This window comes from Epinephelus lanceolatus, chromosome 12, assembly GCF_041903045.1.
Source record: "Epinephelus lanceolatus isolate andai-2023 chromosome 12, ASM4190304v1, whole genome shotgun sequence".
Taxonomy (NCBI): Eukaryota; Metazoa; Chordata; class Actinopteri; order Perciformes; family Serranidae; genus Epinephelus; species Epinephelus lanceolatus.
The window spans coordinates 44670354-44685183 of NC_135745.1; the positions used below are offsets into that span (position 1 = coordinate 44670354).

Below are 14830 nucleotides of genomic sequence, written 5' to 3' on the forward strand. Positions count from 1 at the left end.
CTAAATATTAAATATAAATCTAAATGGTAAATGTTAAATCTAAATGTTCTGGGTGAAACTAACACTAACAACTCAAAGTACACATCAAATAAAATTTCTCCAAACATGTTTCTTGTTATTTTAGGTAGTTATTATCACGCTAATGTATGTTCAAGTGTTCATTTCCCCCGATAAGTTGGTTTTAATTCGTTATTTGATTCTATAAACACAGTCTGACCATCTCAAGCTTTTATTTTGGTACTTCTGGTGACCGGCAATGTGAATTTGCATATTAGCTAAATATTTAGTTTCACCCAGAACATTTAGATTTAACATTTAACATTTATATTTATATTTATATTTAACATTTAGATTTAACATTTAGATTTATATTTAACATTTAGATTTAACATTTAGATTTAGATTTAACATTTAACATTTAGATTTATATTTAATATTTAGATTTAACATTTAACATTTAGATTTATATTTAATATTTAGATTTAACATTTAACATTTAGATTTATATTTAATATTTAGATTTAACATTTAACATTTAGGTGCCACATTTAATATTTAGATTTAACTATTTAATATATTTCTAAGTTAACAAATATTGCTGTAAATGTGGTAAAAGGTGACGTTAAAAAAAATCACAATACTTTTTTAAACATTGTTTGAAGCTAAATGTGGCAAAATGTTGATGTTATTTTCAGCGTGAGACACTTTACAAACGGCACCCCGTAGACATCAGGTCAGTGTTTCTGTGTCTATTAAATCTGTATTTATGTGTGTGCGTTCAGCTCGTCTGCCTCTGAAGACGTTTCCTTCACTCTCAGTCCGATGAGCTCTCAGCTGGAGGTTAAATAATTCAGGTCGTCTTTAAACGAACCTCCGACCTGAAACAGAGCGAGTACAGAGGCAGCTGACGACAGGTTAACATGAGATATTGCAGATATTAAGGTTACAGTATTTGATGCAGTATAAATAGATTCTGCTGTCTGAGTGTTTTGTGCATCGAGCAGAGAAACTGCTGCAGGATCAAACTGAAGATTAACTTGAGAGCCGGCAACAGGAAGTAAGTGAGGAAACACACACCGTCAAAATAAAATGTCAAACTGTGAAACGACACAGAAACAAAACAGTCGAGTTTTTAACGAACAAAAAAAACCAGCAGCTTTATAAAGAGGAACTGAGCCGCTGGTGTCCTGCAGGTGGCGTCACTTCAACCTGCTGTTCCTTTGTGTTCCTGCAGGAGGCGACACCACCTGCTGCTGCTGCTGCTGCTGCTGATGATGATGATGATGAAGAACATCCTGACGGAGCAGCAGCTGAGTTTTGAAACGTTGTGCAGCAGCGGACACATTTACAGTCCTCTGATGATCAGCGGGGACGTGTTATGGCTTTCAGAGTTTAAAGGGAACAAAGTGACACAAACATCACGTTTGTTTCGTTTCCACGTCAGTGATGAAGATTTCTAATTTCCTGTGTCAGAGTTCTTCTTCAGTGTGGTTCAGGCTCACAGGTGGAGGTCACCTCGCTGCAGGTTACTCACTTTATGTGTGGAGTCTGTGTGTGTCCTCGCACCCAGAAAGAGGCCGAACATGTCCCGACACATGAAAGCAGTTTGCTACAAACAGCAGGAGCTGAATGTGCCGTCTGTACGCCAGCGTGTTTTACTGTCTGTTCTGACCCACAATCCTTTGCTCAGCTGAAGAGATGTCACATGACTGAGCTGCAGACAGATGACTGACAGTAGTGAACAAAATAACCATGACAGAGGGATATCATGTGTTATAACCTGCAGTGAGCACAGGTACAACAAACTACAGATATTTCAGAGTAGAGCAGCAGGCTGACCTCCGTCTGTGGCGTTTTATCTGCACATCACGTTTAGATCTTCCAAATCACCAACTTGATATTTTTACTTTAAATTTCATGCTACAGAAACACAAACAGAAGCGTCAGAGTTCAGGGTGCAGAGTTATGACCAAGTAGTACAGCTTGATTTTGTGCCCGATCACACAGGAAGTGATTCAGCAGCTTTTTGTATCAGTTTTTAACGAGAATGAAACTTTGTGCCTCGTGTTTCTGTGCTCTAGGCGCCTGAACTCCTCGAGTTGGAAAAACTCTCAGAGCAGAAAAGGCCCCATGTCATCTCTGCTTTTCCCCCATTGTCCAATGGGATGATGTGAGAGGCGGGGCTTCTGTGGTGGTCATGACAACAAGTTCACAGTTGGTAAACAATGGAGGAGAAACTGGTGGTAGTGGTTGCTGGATACCCAGAGCTATACGACTTTACAAAGCACAGTTAGCACCATCTGAATAGAAAACAGCAGATAAGTGCAGTACTGTAAACGTCCATGATGGAGGAGAAGCTCCTGGACCAACTGGTGGTACTCCCCATGATCCAGCCTCTTTTTTAGGGTCTCATGTACCCACACAGATCTCTGTTTATCTGCTGACAGCCTCTCACCCTCAACCAGAGCTACAGACAGCACCCTCTGCCTCAACATGGCAGCAGCTACACACTGATTACTGCAGGATACACAAACAGTAGACTGATCACACAGGAAGGTTAGGGTGAGGAGGTGATGGGGTGGTTGCCTGGCAACAATAAAAAGGTGCAGCGAGTGTGTTTATACAAGCAGCATTCAATGAAAAAAAAAAATCAGCGCGGTGCGCTTCGTGTTTTGTGACCTGCAAACCACTTCCTGTGTGATCGTGGCGTGAGGGCGGAGCAGTACGTAAAAATAAATACATGATTCATGGTCTGTGATTTTTGCAGCCTCAGCAGTCATAACTCTGCATCGTCCTCCTCCTCTTCATCACTGACCTCCCTGAGCTCCTGTTCATCCCAAAACATTAAAGCTTCATCAGATAGGATCCAAAAAGTTTAACGGCAACATTAAAACTGAAATTTGAAAGATCGAAATGAAGTTGTCAGAATTCAAATTGTGAATTTAAAACAAAGAATATAATTATAATAATAATAATAATTTAATATTGAGCTTTAAGGTTCAGAAGAGATGAGACAATAATTTCACCTTCAAGGTCCTTTAAGATTAAAACTCCTGAGAGCTGACAATCAAAGTTCAGATTCAAATTAATATTCAAATCTGCTTTGATCAGACTGAAATCACAAACACGTCATTTAAAGGTTCTGATGTAACGTGTTGACGACGAACAGGAAGTCAGCTTCGGTTATTCTGCCTTTGACAGGCTGTTAAACAGTTAATTCATTAATTAATTAACTGACTTTTAAAATAAAGGTTCAATAAAATAAATGAAATATATGAATATTACAGATCATAACGTTATTCTGAATATGACTGTAAATTATTTTCCAGCCTTCTCACGACATGATGACGTCCGTCTGTCACAGTTTCAGTCGATGCGCGCTGACTGCAGGTCACAGTTACAAACAGAAAACAAAGACAAAAGTTATTTATGAAGTTACTGTGTTTTCTTTTTTAAAATAATAATTACACGTTATTTAGAGACCTGCAAACTGTCGGGTCAGCAATGATCAATAACTTTATTAATAACTCTCTTTTCTTGCAGCAGTTTGTGTTAAAGATGGCCGACGGGCTGAGACCTGTCAGGTGAGTGCAGCTGCTTTTCTTCTTTGCTTCACATCAAACGTGTTGGAGAGGAGTTTCATTTCTACATCAGCTACGAGACCTGCGGACACGTTTCCTTTGTTCACGAATAATTATAAAGCGTTTTTTCCTCTGTGTGTGTGTGTGTGTGTGTGTGTGTGTGTGTATGTGTGTATAAACTGACGTTTGTTAAAATGCCCTGTGAGGTGAGGGTCTTTATAAACTCACTGTGCGTCTGTGAGGGTGTAAAACAAAGCGTTTGAGCCACAGGTGTCTGCAGTGTTGTGAGGAACATGGTGGTTGTGTATTGATGTGTGCCAGTGTGTGTGTGTGTGAAGATTACTGTATGTTTGTGTGTTTATATCGACCTCATGCAGATCATGTGTCAGGGCTGTGATGCATCATGTGCAACATGTGGCCTAGACTTGTATTTATGAATGATTGATTCACCATGTGAGCAGCTACATGTGTCAGCTCTGGAGTCCTGATCAAATCTCTGAAGTGCATCTTATCTTATCGTCAGTTCGCACATGCCCAGTGTTTCTCTGTGTCATGAGCATGTAAATGAGAACAGCAGCACTGCTTGGACTAAAGATTACAGACAAACAGAGACGTCTGCTCCACCCAGATCTCCAGGAAGACAGTTTTCCTAGTGGCCAAATAGCGGTACTGCAGTTTCTGGGGTTCGTCACGTGTCGCCCAGCTCCTGAGAAATGACTCGTGTCACCGTCAGGATTTGATCCATTCAGTCTGAGAACATTTGGAAGAGCCGATGGATTCAATTGTTTTATCATCATGTTAGTGGAGCGCTAAACAGGAAGTTAGCCGCTCGGTCGCACTCAGCAGAGCTCATATAACAAGCATCATATATCCTGTTCACCTGAAACCCTGAGCACTGAGCTCATCTTCCTCCAGCAGCTGTGTGTAAGTGTGTCGGCCTGTCGTCCGTGGGACAGATGTAAAGCTCTGAGTAGCCCTGCACTAACATGATCAACATGTTCATCAGACTGAATATTTACAGAAGAAGGGAAAGATATCTGTCGATACCTGACTCCTGTCTGACTGCTGAGCGTGGACACTTCCTGTGTCTGTCCTTTCAAATTAAAGTCCCACATGGTTCAGTCATATAGTTCGGATTTATTTTGAGTGTAGCTCCTTTTTTTTCCTGCGATTAAGCAACCAGTGTCTCTGACAGTCTCCATCCATGTCAGTGAAAACATGGATGCTTCACACACAGAAGATCTATACAATCAGCACAGTTTCAAGATTAGAGTCACCAATTCAGTATCTGACCAAATGTCTCCCCTTCTGTTCCTGAGATATGACGTTAAAACATGATGATGTCACAGTCAAGCTGACCTTTGACCTTTTGACCTTCAGTATTTTATCCCGTCAGACATTTGTGTCAAGTTTGGTCAGAATTAGTGAATGAATTCTTCAGTTATGGACCAAAACATGTTTTGTGAGGTCACACTGACCTTTGACCTTCAAGCTCCAAATCCTAATCAGTTCATTGTTGAGTCCAAGTGGACGTTTGTGCCAAATCTGAAGAAATTCCTTGTTCACAAGAACAAGACATACGGACGGACAATCTGAAAACCTGACGCCAAATCTTCCTCTGGTGTAGTTTTTCTGACGCTCTTCTGTAGAGTCGAGTTTGTATTAACAGGAAATAAAAACTGAGACTTCAAACTAAAATATGATGAAATATAAAAGAGGAATGAGGTCCTGTTAACTAGGACTAACGTTGCTCCTGTTGGGCCCATTTTTGGGCCCTATGGATTCTAACCGACACCACGTAAAAGTAAAAATATGTATTACAGTTTTTTGTTTTTTTTTTGCTTAATTTCATTTGTTTTCTGGTGTGTGATGTGTTATTTCATCAATATATTTATAAATTAACCTTTTCATGACCTGTTTTAATGATGGAGTGCTAATACCATTATTAAAAAAAAGTTGAAAAATTGCAATATATCAATAATTACAATAATAATCTGATTTACTCCTACTATTATTGGAACAGGCACACGTGTGCCTTTGAATAGTGTCCACACTGATTTGTTTGCATAAAGTTTGCTGGAGGGTTTTTTTCATTTTATATTGGCATGCGCAGTGAATTTTTAGGTGTCACGTCACCGAAATGGCCTGATCACGTGACTTTGTTTGTCAAGCGGCGCTGTTTTTGGGCACACATCGCAAAGAGGGGATCTCAGCGATCATAACACTTTTTATTTGACCTCGATCGACCAAGGGGAAGCGGCGTAATCTGATATTTTAGATCAGAGTTTTGAAAAAAGCGTCAAATCTTTCAGCGGTCTCCCTCGCGCATCTTAGCGGGGAAGCGAGGCATCATTGTCGGCGAGCGCTGTGGGAGCACCCGCTGAAAGAACCGGGCTGGATTTCTGCGTCTGAAACTACCGTCCTAGTTTTATTTTTACAACTACTGCTTGCAAATGAAGATAATGCTCGGATCAGAGTTTTGAAAAAAGCCGTAAAAATTTTCAGCGGTCTCCCTCCCGCATCTTAGCGGAGAAGCGAGGCAGCATTCCCCGCGAGCGCTCTGGGAGGGTCCGCTGATAGAACCGGGCTGGATCTCCGGTTCTGGAGCTGCTGTGACAAGTTTTAGTTTTGCAGCTGCTGCTTGCAAATAAAGATAATATGTCAACTCCTTTCAAGTCACACATGCACATGTCCCATACACGTACCCACTCACACACACGTGAACGCGCCCCGCGGGAACGCGCGCCCAGTGATTGCAATGCAATATTTTTCGACTAAATTAAAGGAAATTTGGTAATTTTGATGAAATGTGCAAGCTGGTGAAAATCAGACAACACAACTTCACAATTAGCTGTTGGTATATTTGAATGCACATATGAACTTTACTCTAATCATGAATTTAAGCAAATGATTTGCACACAGGACCAGTTTCATCCTCTTGTGTCTGGCCAGGTGGGGTCCAGCGCTGCATGGGGGGAGCAGCCTGTCAGTACCCCTTTTTTTTGCAAAGGTGCTACAATAGTATTCCTGAATGAATTTTCCAAAATTGCTCAGAAACCTATATTTTGACTTCCCCTGTTGTGAATTAAGCCATGAAAACAGATAAATCATCTTTCTGGGAAAAAATAACCACCAGGTAAAAATGTGTGTTTTTTGCATTTTATAATGGGTTTCAATGGGGCCCATTTTTGTCCATAACAGGAGAACAGGGCCCAAAGTTGCATACAGCTCATTTTAAGGTGTAGACAGGAGATTTTCCAGGAGCATGTTGTACCCTGGAAAAGTGGCCTCTGTGCAACTTAAGAACTTTCTAGCATGACCACAGCCAAAATGACAACCAAATGAATCTGAGGGTGGGCCCATTTATGGGCCCAACAGGACCTGAGCTTGTTGTAGTCATGTAGAAGACTCGTATTCTGGTCATGTAGAAGACTTGTATTCTGGTCATGTAGAAGACTCGTATTCTGGACGGTTTAAACATTAAAGGACCGGAAGGATGTGCAGACGCGCTTTGCTGATGACGTCATCGGCGCCAAGACAACAGGACAGTGTTCTTAAAGAAAGCTAAAGGGTTGTGCTGTTATATTGCGAAGGATTTTCCTGCGGACGTCATTGTCTCTTTGGTTTCATACCAAACTGTCCACATCCAGCCCATGTCCCCCTTTGGTCCTCTGTTTCTAGGAGACAACACTCACACTTCCTCTGAGCTGACCCGACAGACAACCTTCAGTCCGACCAGGCCGCCCCCGTCACCGTCAGACGTCGCCCACGTCGAAGGCCCTCATCAGCAGGTCCAGGTCCCCGATGTTGGCGGCCTGGAACAGCTCGGGCCGGTCCATCAGGGAGATGGCGATTCGCAGGGCGGCCCAGATGTTCGCCGACATCTGCTGGTGGCTGCAGCGCTGACTCCGCCTCTGCTGGTTCAGAGCCGTCAGGAAGTTACTGACCGCCTCCCTGCAGGACCAGAACCAGGTCAGACCAGGACTGTAATCACACTGAATACGTTCATTTTAAAGAGCATGAAATCACTGTGATCACCGAGAGTTACAAACAAACACATCAACGGGTCACATCAAGTAGGTACAGCCAACGCTACTATGACCGTTTGGTTCTGTATCTCTGGTGTTTTAGCCCACGTTTGTGTGAGTCACAGGTAGGACAGCTGATGGTGTTACCTGTGAGCTCCCAGGTTGATGCAGCTGATCCCCAGGTTGTATCTGGACCGGATGAATCCAGGCTGCAGCTCCAGAGCTCTGGTGTACGCCTCCACGGCCTCCTCACTGCGGTCTCCATTCGCCAGTGTCGCACCCAGACGGTTCCAAAGCAGGTAGTCCTGAAGAGGAAACACACAGGAAGGTAACATCGTCATGACATCATCATAAAGTCATGACATCATCACACTACATCCAGGCGAAGGTCTGCAGACAGACCACCAGGTGATCCAGCATGGTTCCCTTTGACCCTCAGACCTCAAGTTCCAGCATCAACGTGTCAGGTTTCAAACAGGGCCTGATGGTGTGTGGATATAACATCAGCACACCAGAGCAGACGATGAGTGTCGACTTCTGCTGGTGATAAAAGCTGAAAACAGTGAAGTGATGTCATTTTCTGATTCTCGTGATCATAGATCCGATAAATTCATATTATAGACGATATTATAGTAAATACAAAGTGAAAGCACCAGTGGTCAACACTTATCATTAAAATAGCAATTTTGAGATATTTGGTCAAAAATGTTGTAATGTTTGATTTTCCAAACATCGCCCAATCCTAATTTGAACACACAGACACACACACACACACACACACACACACTGTAACTGATAAAGGATTAAAACTGACTCCTGGACTAATCTGGTCACTTACGTTTTGTCTACTATGTGTTCTGTACATAAATATGTTTTCAACGACATGCTATACTATGACGTTTTTTCATGATTTTGGACGACATGCTATACTATGACGTTTTTTCATGATTTTGGACGACATGCTATACTATGACTTTTTTTCATGATTTTGGACGACATGCTATACTATGACGTTTCTTAATGATTTTGGACGACATGCTATACTATGACGTTTTTTCATGATGTTGGACGACATGCTATACTATGACGTTTCTTAATGATTTTGCACGACATGCTATACTTTGACATATTTCATGATTTTTGACGACATGCTATACTATGACGTTTTTTCATGATTTTGGACGACATGCTATACTATGACGTTTTTTCATGATTTTGGACGACATACTATACTATGACGTTTTTTCATGATGTTGGATGACATGCTATACTATGACGTTTCTTAATGATTTTGGACGACATGCTATACTATGACGTTTCTTAATGATTTTGGACGACATGCTATACTATGACGTTTTTTCATGATGTTGGACGACATGCTATACTATGACGTTTTTTCATGATTTTGGACGACATGCTATACTATGACGTTTTTTCATGATGTTGGACGACATGCTATACTATGAAGTTTCTTAATGATTTTGGACGACATGCTATACTATGACGTTTCTTAATGATTTTGGACGACATGCTATACTATGACGTTTTTTCATGATGTTGGACGACATGCTATACTATGACGTTTTTTCGTGATTTTTGACGACATGCTATACTATGACGTTTCTTAATGATTTTGGATGACATACTATACTATGACGTTTCTTCATGATGTTGGACGACATGCTATACTATGACGTTTTTTCGTGATTTTTGACGACATGCTATACTATGACGTTTCTTCATGATTTTGGACGACATGCTATACTATGACGTTTCTTCATGATGTTGGACGACATGCTATACTATGACGTTTCTTCATGATTTTGGACGACATACTATACTATGACGTTTCTTCATGATTTTTGACAACATGCTATACTATGACGTTTCTTCATGATGTTGGACGACATGCTATACTATGACGTTTTTTCATGATTTTGGACGACATGCTATACTATGACGTTTCTTAATGATTTTGGACGACATGCTATACTATGACGTTTCTTAATGATTTTGGACGACATACTATACTATGACGTTTTTTCATGATGTTGGACGACATGCTATACTATGACGTTTTTTCATGATTTTTGACGACATGCTATACTATGACGTTTCTTCATGATTTTGGACGACATGCTATACTATGACGTTTCTTCATGATGTTGGACGACATGCAATACTATGACGTTTCTTCATGATGTTGGACGACATGCTATACTATGACGTTTTTTCATGATGTTGGACGACATGCTATACTATGACGTTTTTTCATGATGTTGGACGACATGCTATACTATGACGTTTTTTCATGATTTTGGACGACATGCTATACTATGACGTTTTTTCATGATGTTGGACGACATGCAATACTATGACGTTTTTTCATGATGTTGGACGACATGCTATACTATGATGTTTTTTCATGATTTCGGACGACATGCTATACTATGACGTTTTTTCATGATGTTGGACGACATGCTATACTATGACGTTTTTTCATGATTTCGGACGACATGCTATACTATGACGTTTTTTCATGATTTTGGACGACATGCTATACTATGACTTTTTTCATGATTTTTAACGACATGCTATACTATGACGTTTTTTCATGATGTTGGATGACATGCTATACTATGACGTTTTTTCATGATTTCGGACGACATGCTATACTATGACGTTTTTTCGTGATTTTTGACGACATGCTATACTATGACGTTTCTTCATGATTTTGGACGACATGCTATACTATGACGTTTCTTCATGATGTTGGACGACATGCTATACTATGACGTTTCTTCATGATTTTGGACGACATGCAATACTATGACGTTTCTTCATGATGTTGGACGACATGCTATACTATGACGTTTCTTAATGATTTTGGACGACATGCAATACTATGACGTTTCTTCATGATGTTGGACGACATGCTATACTATGACGTTTTTTCATGATTTTGGACGACATGCTATACTATGACGTTTCTTAATGATTTTGGACGACATGCTATACTATGACGTTTCTTAATGATTTTGGACGACATACTATACTATGACGTTTTTTCATGATGTTGGACGACATGCTATACTATGACGTTTTTTCGTGATTTTTGACGACATGCTATACTATGACGTTTCTTCATGATTTTGGACGACATGCTATACTATGACGTTTCTTCATGATGTTGGACGACATGCAATACTATGACGTTTCTTCATGATGTTGGACGACATGCTATACTATGACGTTTCTTCATGATTTTGGACGACATGCAATACTATGACGTTTCTTCATGATGTTGGACGACATGCTATACTATGACGTTTCTTCATGATTTTGGACGACATGCAATACTATGACGTTTCTTCATGATGTTGGACGACATGCTATACTATGACGTTTTTTCATGATTTTGGACGACATGCTATACTATGACGTTTCTTCATGATGTTGGACGACATGCAATACTATGACATTTTTTCATGATTTTGGACGACATGCTATACTATGACGTTTTTTCATGATTTTTAACGAAATGCTATACTATGACGTTTTTTCATAACGTTGGACGACATGCTATACTATGACATTTTTTCATAACGTTGGACGACATGCTATACTATGACGTTTTTTCATAACGTTGGACGACATGCTATACTATGACATTTTTTCATGATGTTGGACGACATGCTATACTATGACGTTTTTTCATGATTTTTAACGACATGCTATACTATGACGTTTTTTCATGATTTTGGACGACATGCAATACTATGACATTTTTTCATGATGTTGGACGACATGCTATACTATGACGTTTTTTCATGATTTTTAATGACATGCTATACTATGACGTTTTTTCATGACGTTGGACGACATGCTATACTATGACGTTTTTTCATGATTTCGGACGACATGCTATACTATGACGTTTTTTCATGATGTTGGACGACATGCTATACTATGACGTTTTTTCGTGACTTTTGACGACATGCTATACTATGACGTTTTTTCATGATTTTGGACGACATACTATACTATGACGTTTTTTCCTGATTCTTGATGACATGCTATACTATGTTTTTTCATGATTTTTGACGACATGCTATACTATGACGTTTTTCTTGATTTTTGACGACATGCTATACTATGACGTTTTTCATGATTTTTGACGACATGCTATACTATGACGTTTTTTCGTGACTTTTGACGACATGCTATATACTATGACGTTTTTTCGTGATTTTGGATGACATGCTATACTATGACGTTTTTCTTGATTTTGAACGACATGCTATACTATGACGTTTTTTCGTGATTTTGGATGACATGCTATACAATGACTTTTTTTTATGATTTTTGATGACATGCTATACTATGACGTTTTTTCATGATTTTTGACGACATGCTATACTATGACGTTTTTCATGATTTTGGACGACATGCTATACTATGACGTTTCTTCGTGATTTTTAACGACATGCTATACTATGACGTTTTTTCGTGATTTTTGACGACATACTATACTATGACGTTTTTTCATGATTTTTGACGACATGCTATACTATGACGTTTTTTCGTGATTTTTGACGACATGCTATACTATGACGTTTTTTCGTGATTTCTGACGACATGCTTTACTATGACATTTTTTCATGATTTTTGACGGCATGCTATACTATGACGTTTTTTTATGATTTTTGACGACATGCTATACCGTGATGTTTTTCATGATTTTTGACGACATGCTATACTATGACGTTTTTCTTGATTTTTGACGACATGCTATACTGACGTTTTTTTTATTTTTGACGACATGCTATACTATGACGTTTTTTCGTGATTTTTGACGACATGCTATACTGTGACGTTTTTTTTAATGATTTTTGACGACATGCTATACTATGACGTTTTTTCCTGATTCTTGACGACATGCTATATTATGACGTTTTTTCGTGATTTTTGACGACATGCTATACAATGACGTTTTTTTTTTTATTTTTGACGACATGCTATACTGACGTTTTTCATGATTTTTGACGACATGCTATACTATGACGTTTTTTCGTGATTTTGGACGACATGCTATATACTATGACGTTTTTTCGTGATTTTTGACAACATGCTATACTATGACGTTTTTTCGTAATTTTTGACGACATGCTATACTATGACGTTTTTCATGATTTTTAACGACATGCTATACTATGACATTTTTTCATGATTTCTTGACGACATGCTATACCATGACGTTTTTCTTGATTTTTGACGACATGCTATACCGTGATGTTTTTAATGATTTTTGACGACATGCTATACTATGACGTTTTTCTTGATTTTTGACGACATGCTATACTGTGACGTTTTTTTTTATTTTTGACGACATGCTATACTATGACGTTTTTTCCTGATTCTTGACGACATGCTATATTATGACGTTTTTTCGTGATTTTTGACGACATGCTATACAATGACGTTTTTTTTTTTTATTTTTGACGACATGCTATACTATGACGTTTTTCTTGATTTTTAACGACATGCTATACTATGACGTTTTTTCATTTTTGACGACATGCTATACTATGTTTTTTCATGATTTTTGACGACATGCTATACTATGACGTTTTTCTTGATTTTTGACGACATGCTATACTATGACGTTTTTTCATGAGTTTTGACATGCTATACTATGACGTTTTTTCAAGAGTTTTGACGACATGCTATACTATGACGTTTTTTCATGATTTTTGACGACATGCTATACTATGACGTTTTTCTTGATTTCTGACGACATGCTATACTATGACTTTTTTCAAGAGTTTTGACGACATGCTATACTATGACATTTTTTCATGATTTTTGACGACATGCTATACTATGACGTTTTTCTTGATTTCTGACGACATGCTATACTATGACGTTTTTCTTGATTTTTGACGACATGCTATACTATGACGTTTTTCTTGATTTCTGACGACATGCTAAACTATGACGTTTTTTCCTGATTCTTGACGACATGCTATATTATGACGTTTTTTCTTGATTTTTGACGACATGCTATACTGTTTTTTTTTATGATTTTTGACGACATGCTATACTATGACGTTTTTTCCTGATTCTTGATGACATGCTATATTATGACGTTTTTTCGTGATTTTTGACGACATGCTATACTATGACGTTTTTCTTGATTTTTGACGACATGCTATACTGTGACGTTTTTATTTTTGACGACATGCTATACTATGACGTTTTTTCCTGATTCTTGACGACATGCTATATTATGACGTTTTTACTTGATTTTTGACGACATGCTATACTGTTTTTTTTTTATGATTTTTGACGACATGCTATACTATGACGTTTTTTCCTGATTCTTGATGACATGCTATACTATGACGTTTTTTCGTGATTTTTGACGACATGCTATACTATGACGTTTTTTCATGACGTTGGACGACATGCTATACTATGACGTTTTTTCATGATTTCGGACGACATGCTATACTATGACGTTTTTTCATGATTTCGGACGACATGCTATACTATGACGTTTTTTCATGATGTTGGACGACATGCTATACTATGACGTTTTTTCATGATTTTTGACGACATGCTATACTATGATGTTTTTTCATGATGTTGGACGACATGCTATACTATGACGTTTTTTCATGATTTCGGACGACATGCTATACTATGACGTTTTTTCATGATTTTTAACGACATGCTATACTATGACGTTTTTTCATGATTTTTAACGACATGCTATACTATGACGTTTTTTCATGATGTTGGATGACATGCTATACTATGACGTTTTTTCATGATTTCGGACGACATGCTATACTATGACGTTTTTTCATGATTTTGGACGACATGCTATACTATGATGTTTTTTCGTGATTTTGGACGACATGCTATATACTATGACGTTTTTTCGTGATTTTGGATGACATGCTATACTATGACGTTTTTCTTGATTTTTGACGACATGCTATACAATGACTTTTTTTTATGATTTTTGACGACATGCTATACTATGACGTTTTTCATGATTTTTGACGACATGCTATACTATGACGTTTCTTCGTGATTTTTAACGACATGCTATACTATGACGTTTTTTCGTGATTTTTGACGACATGCTATACTATGACGTTTTTTCATGATTTTTGACGACATGCTATACTATGACGTTTTTTCGTGATTTTG

The 14830-nt window shown here is 38.6% G+C and overlaps 1 protein-coding gene across 3 annotated transcripts in view; it reads right to left on the reverse strand.

Annotated features, from left to right (window-relative positions):
- Positions 1–667: 667 nt before the first annotated feature.
- The window catches only part of pex5lb (peroxisomal biogenesis factor 5-like b), a 68005-nt gene continuing 53842 nt past the window's right edge, over positions 668–14830 (reverse strand). Inside the window, exons 13-15 of one of the 3 annotated variants that reach the window (XR_013492473.1) lie at positions 7757–7914; positions 5060–7535; positions 668–4940 (exon numbers count right to left, since the gene is read on the reverse strand). Coding sequence is in view for 2 of the 3 variants with exons in the window: in XM_033650274.2 (XP_033506165.2) it covers positions 7337–7535; positions 7757–7914 (357 nt within the window). In the remaining variant the exon portion in view is untranslated. Of the gene's footprint in view, positions 7536–7756; positions 7915–14830 lie in introns of all 3 variants that reach the window. The other 2 variants (XM_033650274.2, XM_033650275.2) reach the window with 2 other exon arrangements.